The sequence below is a fragment of the Notamacropus eugenii genome, chromosome 1 (assembly GCF_028372415.1).
Source record: "Notamacropus eugenii isolate mMacEug1 chromosome 1, mMacEug1.pri_v2, whole genome shotgun sequence".
Lineage (NCBI taxonomy): Eukaryota > Metazoa > Chordata > Mammalia > Diprotodontia > Macropodidae > Notamacropus > Notamacropus eugenii.
The window spans coordinates 444,255,126-444,267,123 of record NC_092872.1 but is presented as its reverse complement, the minus strand read 5'-3'; the positions used below and the strand labels follow the sequence as shown (position 1 = coordinate 444,267,123).

Below are 11,998 nucleotides of genomic sequence, written 5' to 3'. Positions count from 1 at the left end.
CTCTGAGAAAGTCACTTAGCCTCATGGGTCTCAGTTCCTGTATTCTTAAATTTGAGGGAGAGGTTGGATTAGATGGCCTCTAAGGTATTTTCTAACTCTAAATCTAAACCATATGGTGACAGATGTATCCATCCTAATGAAATAATGGGTACAATGAAATAAGCAGTGGTCAATTTGATGTTCTGCTGTTAAACAAAATTTAATTATAAGAAGACATTATTAAGTTTATAGAAAAACATTTTTTCTTTAATGACAGAAAATTAAATTTTTTAATCTAAGCTCATACTTGCCACATAAATGGCATTTTTTTGGGTCTTCAGCAGATGCTCTGGGGCAGTGTCCTTTTAACATCAGGCCATGCCTCCTTCTGTCTCTTAGAAGAGTAAGTCTCTTAGAAACTAGAAACCAGGAATTAACAAATGCAAACGGAAAAGGTAATAACTGGAGAATTGGACAGGCATGTTTCAGGATCATTCCACCATTTATAGTAAACCCTAGCCCCCCCAAAATCCTCACCAAACAATAATGACTCTTCAAACTATTTCCCCAGCCTCTCTGGGAGGATTTATAGAGCCAGGTCACGAGCTGATAGACAATGAGAGCTGAAATGGTCTAGAGAGTCCATCTAGTCCAACCCCCTCATTTGCCAGAGGAGGAAACTGAGGCCCCAAAGGAGAAGTGACTTGTCCAAAGATACAGAGGAAGTCAAGGGAAGAGTTAGAATTTGGCCCCAATTCTCTCGACCCTGAGTACAGTGTTCTTTTCATCATAACAAACTCTCCTGGGTGTTTATTTGAGACCCGAGTACCATATTCTCTTTAGCCATTTTCTAAAGGCAGCCTTCACATCACCATTCCTCAAGCTATAAATGAAGGGGTTTAGCATAGGGGTCACCACAGTGTACATAACAGTCACAAAGCGTCCCTTTGCTGCTGAATAGCTGGCTAAGGGCCGAAAATAGACCCAAGTAAGTGTGCCATAGAATATAGCCACTACTGTTAGGTGTGATCCACAGGTGGAGAAGGCTCTCCACTTACCAATGGCTGAAGGAATATGGAGGATAGCTGAGATGATGCAGGCATAAGAGATGATGATGAAGGTCAGAGCTCCATTGATGATGATAATGCCTTCTGTTTGAATTACCAGGGTATTGATGTAGGTGCTAGAGCAAGAGATCTTCATCAGAGGATAGAGGTCACAGAAGAAGTGATGGATCTGGTTGTTAGCACAGAAGGACAATCTGATCATGAGCATGGTATGTAGCAGGGCATGGAGGTGGGAAAGAGTAAAGCAAGAGGCTATCATCTGAGCACACAGTCTTCTGGTCAGGACCACAGGGTAGTGGAAAGGGTGACAGATGGCAACATATCTATCATATGCCATTACTGCCAGAAGAAAATTTTCCATAGCAGCAAAACTTATGAAGAAGTATACCTGGGTCAGGCATCCAATGTAGGAGATTGTCTTTGTATCTGAGAAGATGTTTAATAGCATGTTGGGGACAATAGTAGAGGTGAAGCCAATGTCGGCCAAGGCCAAGTTGCTGAGGAAGAAATACATGGGGGTGTGGAGGTGTGCAGTGGAAATGGTCAGCATGATAATGACCAAATTCCCAGACACATTAATGATGTACATGGAGAGGAAGAGAATGAAGAGAGAAATCTGCTCTTCTGGCTGGGTAGAAATCCCCAGGAGAATGAAGTGGGAGACACTGGTCCAATTGGTGCTCTCCATCACCTGTAGGGATGATAATAAAGAAACACACTCTTGTAGCCAATGTCAGCTATGGGCTTAACCATTCCTTGGGAGGTGACTTGGAGAAACTATCAACCTACCAGACCCAACTCTGCATGTCCATATTCAATCAATCAATTTACTTAGTTCCTACTATTCGACATTTCCTATTCTAGGTGCCATGAAAACAAAGATAAAAATGAATTGATCTCTGCCCTCAAGGATTTTACATTCTATTTAAGAGACAACAGAGACCTATATAAATATGTAGAAACTATATACAAAATAAATACAAGGGAATTGCATATGAGAGGACACCAGCAGCTGGGGGAGGGAGGAGATCAACGAACATTTCATGGAGAGAGTGGCACTTGATCCAGAGGCTTGAAAGAAAAAGAGATTCTATGGTGCAGAAATAAAGATGTAGTACACTGCAGGTTTGAGAGACAAACAGCACAAGTGTGCATATTCATTTTTCTGGACTATTCATCCTTTATCATTACATTTTTCACTCTTCTATCTTCTAGGTGAGCTATTTATTACAGTTGATCTAGCTTAGTCTTCTTACAACACACTTACTTAAGCACACAGTTTTACATGCTCAGAGAGCAGCGAGGTGGTGAAAGCGACAGAGTGCTCAGCCTGGAGTCAGGAAGACGTATCTTCTGTATTAGTGAATATGTACCTATGGCATATTTCTATATTATTCAATATTCTCTATCACTCAGTTCTGTAGCTGGCTTAACATGAGTGTGGTTATTTCTGCTTTGTGAAGGCTAAGACAACTGCTTTCAAGTCTAAGAACCTGAGATCAATTTGAAGCTATGCTATTTATATATTGTGATTCTGGTCAGCTGTCTTCACCTCTTTGGGCTTTAGCTTCCTCATCTGCAAAGTACAAGGTTTGGGCAAAATGACTTGTCATGTCATGTCATGTCATGTCTCGGGTCAAATCCTAAGTTCCAGTTATTCCCATGATTCCCTCATTCATAGAATCCTTCCAAAGCAGCTCACTCCACTTTTGAACAGCCCTGATGGCTAGGAAGATTTTTCATTTCATCAAGACTATATTTGTTTCTTTGCAGCTCCCACTCATTGTTTCTAGTTATCCCTTTCTTTTGGAGACAGGTAGAACAAATTTAACCTCTCTTCTACATAACAGCCCTCCAAATACCTGAAGACAGCTATTATATCCCCCATCATCTTCTCTTTTCTGGGCTTACCATCCCTCAGCTAATGCTTGTACGGCACAAACTCAAGTAATTTTGCCACCCTGGTTCCCATCCTACCTAAAATGTATTGTCCAGACATAGTCTAAATACTTTATATATGGTGTATATCACACTGTATAGCATAGCAGTACTATCACTTATCCGTTTCTGGAGGCAATGGCTTTCTTAATATGGTCTAAAATCCATTTCCTTTCTTGCTTGCCACATCACATGTTTGAATCATGTTGAGATTTCATACTCCACTAAAACACTAAGATCTTTTCAAAGGCACTGCTGTCTATGAATATCTACCCCATTTTGTACTAAAGAAGTTGATTTTTTTGAAACCACATGATAAAAGTTTGCACTTGTCACTACTAAACATCCTCTTGCTCAATTTGGCCTAATAGTCTAGCCTGTAAAGATCTTTTTTCCTGACTACAGACTCTTCCAACTACTGTGTTAACTATCGCTTCCAGTTTTTTTGCCATATGTAATTTTAATAAGCATGCCATCTATGCGTTTATCTAAGTGATTGACAAAAATGTTATAGATAGCATAGGGCCAAGTAAATATCACTGTGAGAGCTGAAGACCTCCTTCCTAACTGACAAAGAAACATCAGTGATTACTCTTTGGGTTTGATCATTCAATCATTTCCAATTTTATCAGGTTAAAATATCATCCAGCTTGTATCTTTCCATCTTTTCCACAATAATGTAACAAAAGCTTTATTTAGTACCTTCTACTTTATCAAGCATAAAATCTTTGATACATCAAAAATATTTGATATTTGATAATTCATCCAACAATTATTTAATAAGTAAGTAATTATGATTATACCAGGAACTCCATAAAATCTCGACCTGGCCTACTTCTTCAACTCATCTATCAGTGCTTCACAATATGAATCACCCATCCTTGATAAGCTAGTAAATTTATTGTCCTATAATCACTCTCCTGATTGTCTGTTCTGGGAGACTTCCTTCAAGTTCACTCCTTCTGGAGTGCCCTCTCATATTATCTTTCCTTCTTCACACCCTATCCATCTTTCATAACTTAGTCACCTGAACTGAAAACAATGATCCTGGTGGCTGGGACCAGCAAAGAGGACATAGACACATTGATTAAGCTCTATGTGAGATTCAGTTGGGAGATCAGATTCGTTTCAAATGCAGACTGAGTACTTCTGGGGATTGTGTTATGTGTTATTACTTTGCTTAGTATGGCCCCTAGAATTCACTAAGACTCTATATTCACTTGAAACAGTTATCTTGCCCTATGGGTCCAACTTAACTCTCATACCACAAACCAAAGGTAGCTGTGATCCTGTTCCCCCAAGAATTGTTAGCTTATCATTTTATGATTAAGTGAAGACTGATTTTAAAAAAGTTCAGCTATATTAGATGTGATTTCAATTTGATGACCATGATAATGATGATTAATAACCAATTATATTCCTTTTGAGAATATCTTGCTGGAATTCCCAAATCAAATGTCTGATGCTTGAAAACATAAATAATAGAACTTCAGAACTTGGAAGGCCCTTAGAAATCATCTAATCTTGCCTCCCATTCTGGGCAGGAATTCTTACTATAGGAAACCAGTCTTCCAATCTTATTGAACACTTCCAATGATGAGAAGCTCCCTGTCTAGCCAGGCCACCCATTCCATTGTTAACAGTTATCTTTCTTAGAAATTTTTAAATATTTTTTATGTCTTTTTTAATACTGAATTGAAACCTGGCACCTATAACTCTGATCCATTGGTCCTGTTTCTGCTCAGCTGGGACTAAGCAAAATAAGTCTACTACATTTTCTGCAAAACAACCCTTTAAAAACTCATCCTGAGTATGGTGGCTATGGGGCTATGGGTGAAATGTTTAGCAAATTATGGTGTGTTCTTTTTTCCTGATTTTTCCTGTCCTGATAATGGGCCTATAGTATGGACCGTGGTGTGCTTCCAGTAGTTGCTGGATACTTTATGGTGACTGGCATGGAAATTGTATAATTATGGGGAGGGAATTCCCTAGGCAGTCCAGGATGAATTCAATAAATCCAAAAAGCAGGTTAGAGAGTATCTTCTTTGGGATATTCTTTCCTCCTACATTTAGGAGATAGAAGCAGTGGAGAAAGGAACCACAATTCCTCCTCAATAGCATGTGATATTAGCATCATGGGGATACAGAAAAAAAAGTGCAGAAAAGGAAGGACATAATGTTGGTTCACACAAGGCCATCAGCAAGAGAATGGCACCATGGTATAGTGAAAAGAGTAGCAGCCTAGCAATTAGGGAACATGAGTTCTAGTCCCAACTCTGCCTTTTACTAGTTTCGTCAGTCAGTAATCATTTAGTGTCTACAATATGCCAAATACTGTGATAAGTACTGAGTGCATAGAAATCCCATGACCTTGAGCAAGTCACTTTATCTTATTGCCTCATCTACAAAATGAAGCAGGTGTATTAATGATTTATAAGACCCCTTTCTGGTCTTATTTCCTCTGTTAGTAGGATACTTTTTTTCTCTGAATCTCAGTTTTTCTATAAAATCAAGGGATTTTATTAGAAGAATGCAAAACAATTTTAAGCTCTAACATTCTCTGAGTCTTAATTATTTCCCTCTTTTGTTCTCAAATTTCCTCATCTGTAAAATGAAGGGATTGGACCAGGTGATATGTTACTTACTGACCTTTCGCTTGTACTTTGATTTAGCCACAATAAACAAAACATTGATTTTGTTTTAATTATTTGTTCCTTTCTATTTACATAGGCATAATGTGTAGTTTATAATCAAATTTAAATAGATAAATGAAATATGAAAGGAATTTCTTGCAAATTTCATCTTTGTGTCTTAGTTCTCATTTGTGTAAAGCTAGAAGGGTTTGGAGATTCCAGAAAGACAGGAAAGAAATGCACTGGTTACAAACCTAATTTTAGGGGACTGAATGATTTGAAACGATTCTTAGGGCTTCTCAAATTAGGCAAGTTGGTTATGCAAGGGATGGAGTGTTGGGCTGCGCCTTCCACAGACACTCTGCCTCTCCACACACAGAGATACACACTCTGAGGGTTGCTGTAGTCTTGACTGAAGTGCCCTAAAATATTTGCTGAACCTGTTTTATGGTGGATCAAGAACCAGAGGGTTAAAGAAATGCTAGGGCTGTCCTTATGAGTAGGCAAAGGCTTCTTAAAAGGTACAATTTCTTGGACTCTGGGAAGTCTTCCCAACCTCACAAGGTAAGTATAAACAGGTTTAGTATTTAGTATTAGTATAATACAGGGGAATATTGAACAGAGAATGAGATGAGGATGATCTTGAGAAAGGTCACCCTCCCAAGTAGTGAGGGTTATGTTAGACTTAAGGTTGAGATCATGCATCAGATATCTTGGAACAGTTGTGCACCAGATAATGAAAGGCTGATTACTTACCCTACTATGAAGTTCTTGCTAGGCTGAGTTAGATTTCATTCGGTTCACATTTAGATACCTGTCATCATTCTGCAATAAGAAGTATACCCATGGAGGTCAGTAACTTGGTTCTGAAAAAGGAAAACATCTATTTAGGGGAAGAAATAAATGGAAATGAATGTGGAATCAATGAAATTCCAGAGGGAGCTGTCCTTCATCTGGGCTAGACAAGGCTGGTGTGAAGTGTGTTGGAAGCTGAGGCTTTATCAGACACTCCCATTATTTTCGGCAGTAGAATCTCTGTCCAAACTTCCAGTAACTGCTGGGGGTCAGACTCTCACAACAGCTGTTTTTATTGATAGCGTTCATTACCTTGGCAGCTACTGGTGGCAGCCTAGGAGGGAGTGGCCATACAGTAGGCATCAAGAGTTCAGTCTGAGCAATAAGTCTCTTGGGATAGCCACCCAGAATTTTGCCTTAGATGAGAAAGTAGGGATGGTCTTTATTTCACAGATGTTTCTTTGACTCCTAAATACCACCAGGGACTTAGGCAAACATTCTTCACCCTGAGACCTTAGAGACATAGACATAATATCCTCCTCATTATCCCTCATGCCACTCCTTGGAGTGAGATATTAGCAACTACATACCCAAACTGATAATCTCGAGCTGAGGTGTCAAACATAAAGGGCACATGCGGACCACAAAACTCTGGCTGCCCAACTAGATAAAAATGTAATTGGAAAATTGTTAACAAAACCAATAAAAATATATAGATAAGGTTAATGGGTGGTTTTCTAAGTCAATATGTATTCATTGGAATCCTTATGTACAGTTTAGTTGTCTCCCTTTCTATTTGAGTTTGACATCACTGCTCCAAAAGATGACAGAGCTTCTTTTCTATAGGCATCATGTAATCTAAGGCACAGACTCCACCTTGAGTGGAATCACAGGGATCAGCAGAGACTGAGTCCAGCTATTTACAATTAAGGTGAGCAGTCAGACTTAAAAGCCTCTTTGTCCTGAAGATCTCTACCTATTTCCTCCAATCTGGCATGTTCTTAGATCAAATCATTTTCTTTCTGAACCACAGAGAAGCTTCTTCACCTGACAAGGAATTTTTAAAAGTAGATTTTTATAAGTATCTAAATGGTGCAGTGGATAGAGCATTAGACTGGCAGTCAGAAAGACTTGAGTTCAGATTCAGAAACTTATTAACTGTGTAACACTGAGCAAATCACTTAACCTCCATCTACCTCAGTTTCCTTATCCATAAAATGGGGACAATAATAGCATCTACTCCCCATGGTAATTAAATAAAAAGATAATTTCAAAAATTTCTTTACAAACCTTAAAGTCCAATATAAACAATGATGACTATTACATTTCCTATATCACTCTTGCATTATTCCCCTTCCACTCCCTGAAAACATTCCTTTATAACAAAGAATTAAAAAAAGAAATAGAAGAGAAAAAAAATTCTGCAAAACAGATCAATACACTCAAAAGCAAAACATTATATGCAGTGTTCCAAGTATACAACTATGGACCTTGACTTCTTTTTTTATTAATTAATTTATTTTTAGTTTTCAACATTCACTTCCATAAGATTTTGAGTTCTAAATTTTCTCCCCCTCTCTCCCCTCCTCCTCCACCTCCCCAATGCAGCATTCAATCTGATATAGGCTTTACATATACATTTATATTAAACATATTTTCACATTAGTCATGTTGTAAAGAAGAATTAGAATCAATGGAAGAACTATGAGAAAGAAGAAGCAAAAAAAAAAAAAGAGAGCAAATGGTATCCTTCAATCTGCATTCAGACTGCATAGTTCTTTCTCTGGTTGTGGATAGCATTTTCCATAATGAGTCTTTTGGAGTTTTGCATTGCTGAGAAGAGCTAAGTCTACCAAAGTTACTCATCACACAATGTTGCCATTACTGTGTACAATATTCTCCTGGTTCTTCACTCAGCATCAGTTCATGTAAGTCTTTCCAGGTTTTTCTGAAGTCCACCTGCTCATCATTTCTTATGGACCAATAGTATTCCATTACTTTCATATAGCACAATTAGTTCAGCCATTTCCCAATTGATGGACATCTCAGTTTCCAATTGGTTTGCCACCACTAAAAGAGCTGCTATAAATATTTTTGTACATGTGGATCCTTTCCCATTTTTTTATGATCTCTTTGGGATACAGATCTAGAAGTGGTATTGCTGGGTGAAAGGGTATACACAGTTTTATAGCCCTTTGGGCATAGTTTTTGGACCTTAATTTCTGCGTAACAGTGAGGTAGTGGGAGGTATCTTCTTAAATCTCCCTTGAGGCCAAACTTGTTCTTTATAATTTCTCAATGTTAAATTTTGACTAGTTTGTGGTTGATATTTATATTCATATTACTGTAGTCATTGTGTATTGTTTGTGTATATTAAAATAGGGAAGTATTCATGGGAAGCTGGAAGGATTAATGAGTTCTGTTTCAGAATCTGAGCTACCTACAGGGTATCTAGTTCAAAAGCTCAGTAAGAAGTTGATGATGTGAAAGGAAAACTCCTGAAAGATTTGGGCTAGATAAATAGGTCTGGGAATCCTGTGCATTGAGATGATAGTTGAATCCTCCCAAGGGAACTATTGAAACCACAAGATCAGAAAGCATAGAGGAAAAAAGAGAAGAGAGCCAAGTGCAAAGACTTGGGGGACATCCACAGTTGATGGGGATGACAAAAATGAAGATCTGTCAAGAAAGATGGAAAATTAGACAGGTACTAGGAGAACCAAGAGAGAGCAGTCATGGAAATCCAGAGAAGTGAGAGTCTCAGAATAGTTGATCAAAGGCTGCATTCAAGTAATAGTTCTTGTTGAGTCATTTTTCAGTTGAGTCTGACTATGATCCCATTTAGGGTCTTCTTGGCAAAGACATTGGAATGGCTTGCCATTTCCTTCTCCAGATCATTTTGCAGATAAGGAAACTGAGGCAAATAGGGTTAAGTGATTTGTCCAGGGTCACATAGCTAGTAAGTGTCTGAAGCCAGATTGGAACTCAGGAAGAGGAGTTTTCCTGACTCCAGACCCAGCATTCTATCCATTGCTCCACCTAGCTGCCCTTCAAGTAATAGTAGTGTTGGTAAGCATTATGGAAAATGGGACTGCAAAGGGAAATTGTATCTATGTTTCAGATACCTCAAATGTCAAAGTAGTTTGGACTTTGACAATGGGAATAATGGATGAGGCTTAATTTAGGATTATTTGCAGAGGAAAATTCTTTAAGCCAAAGTTGTAGTTCTCTAATGGGCATATCTGAGGCATTAGTAATCTGAAGAAAGATATTTAGGGAAAACAGCTGGGTTTTCCTGGCAATCCTTAAATCCTATAATTTATAGAACAGGCAAACTAAATTATAGTCATAGGCATAAAATTTGGGGTTATGGTGTCAAACCAAATCAAGACTTGATTTGATGATGTGAGAGGAGATCCTCCCACAACATCTGGAGCTTATAAACAACTCCCTGACTCAGGGAGTGGTGGGGTGGAGGTGGTGAACCTACTATGATTTTTCACCTCTATTGCAATATCTCTGGCTATCATGGTAAGACAGAGATGGAGAAATGGAGAGAGACAGACAAAGACAGAGAGACAGAGACAGAGACAGACAAAGAGAGACAGAGAGATGGCAAAAGGTCAGCTGGAGCAGTGGTCAAGAAACATGACTTGCAAATTGGAAAAAGAGACTTCTAGATTGGAAAAAGGTTGGGAATACACCAAGATTCAAGGATGAGTATTCTTGATATAAATTCCTGAAAAGAAAATTTGATTTTAGTGAGACTATATAGAAACAAAAATGTTTTTGTCATGTTAATGAGACTTTAAGTTACTATGATGTTTTGGAGAATAATCTTGTAATATGCAATAAGATTTACAAAGCTGTTTATATCCCTTGTGCCAGTAATGTTTCTTCTAGGGATTTAACTTAAGGATACGATTAACAGGGAAAAACGCCAGTCTCTACAAAACTATTCATAGTGGTTTCATCCGAAACAGGAAAAGGTGGGAAATAGTCTATATTTTTGATGATTAATAAATGGATAAATTGACAAATGGATAAATAAAGAATATTTTTGTGCTATAACAAATAACAAGCATGAAGAATACACAGATATTCAAAATAAAAGAGTAAAAAATAGAATTATATATATATGATACTACCACATATACACACATGTCTGTGTATATGTATATATGTATGTATGTGTGTAAATACACACATATGTATGTGTGTAAATACACACATATGTATGTGTGTGTACATGCATGCATACATACATATATATCCCACCACAGCAACAATGTTTACATGAAGGAAGAAAGGAAATAAAGAAATGCAGTGAAAATATTATTCTTTGATACTATTTTGCCAAAGTTATAATGCAGAGGTGCCTAGATGGTGTTGTGGACTGGGTTCTGAACTTGACTTAGCAAGATCTGAATTCCAGTCTAGCTTCAGACATTTACCAGCTATATGATCATGTGTGAGTCATTTAACCCCTCTCAGCTGTTGATTACTCATCTATAAAATGGAGATATAGAACCTAACTTATAAGGTTGTGAGAATCAAATGAAATTATGCATGTGAACATTTTCAAATCTTAAAGCACCATAGAAAATTTTAACTGCTATTAATTAATTGTTTTATTTTCTTCTACTTCTCTTTTCAGAATAAAAAATCAGATTTTTTGTGTGTGTGTAAGACCTGTGCCCCATCCAAGATCTTCAGGTTCAAGTGAGGGTGTAGGTAATTTTGAAAGGTGGGCTAAGAGGAATATGAATATAGGAAGAATGGAAGAAAAAAGCCTTAATGAAAAATTTGTATATTATTATTCCCTAGATCTTTGGACGGGTTATAAGACATAGGGAATTTTTGCCCTTCAGAGGAAAGATCCTGCTTTCTCCCCAACTCCCTAGATGCTTACCAGTGTAAAAGGGCTACCTTTTCAATCTAAATAAGTGCATTTGAAAAACACTGATGTTCAAAGAGCAGAGTTAGTGGCTGCCCAGATGAGACCTTAGTAGTAGGTATAGTGGAACTCAAACTGCCTTAGGAGAGAGCAATGAAAATGCTCTGAGTTCCTGAATCACCTAAACAGACTGCATGAATACTGATTCACTGGGAAGTTTTGATGTAAGTTAAAAATCTGGGTAAATTTTTTATCAGCTTCCCATGGAAGTGACTGAAGGGGTTTCTGACTGGTCTGAAAGGGATCATATGGATTGGAGGGGAGATGCTATTTACTTAATCAATTTCTAATGTTTTGATTGTATATATTAAGCTAGAAGTAAATCAAAGAAATTCACAGCCAAAAATAAGGAAAGTTTTCCTAGTAGGATAGAAGCTGGACAGTGATGGGGAAATATATACATGTCAATCCTCAGCCAAAGATTTGGGCATTATGACCCACAAAGGAGCAGAGTTAAAGAAGAGAGGCAGTCAGCTCTTTGAGATCTGAAAAGAGCTAGAATATTTTCTGATGTTGACAGGTGGGAATTAGCATTTGATTAACAATATCTGATTATTATTAATGAATAGTGTTAAGCATGAATTGCAGTACTCCCTGTTCTTGAGATGTAAAATATTGCGTTTTAAATG

The 11,998-nt window shown here is 37.7% G+C and overlaps 1 protein-coding gene across 1 annotated transcript; it reads right to left on the bottom strand.

The window, feature by feature from the left end:
• Nucleotides 1-789: 789 nt before the first annotated feature.
• On the bottom strand, nucleotides 790-1,737 carry LOC140526618 (olfactory receptor 1Q1-like). The gene has a single exon (XM_072642990.1). It carries the CDS (start codon nucleotides 1,732-1,734, stop codon nucleotides 790-792), a length of 945 nt encoding a protein of 314 aa, XP_072499091.1. The 5' UTR covers nucleotides 1,735-1,737.
• Between the last annotated feature and the right edge of the window lie 10,261 nt (nucleotides 1,738-11,998).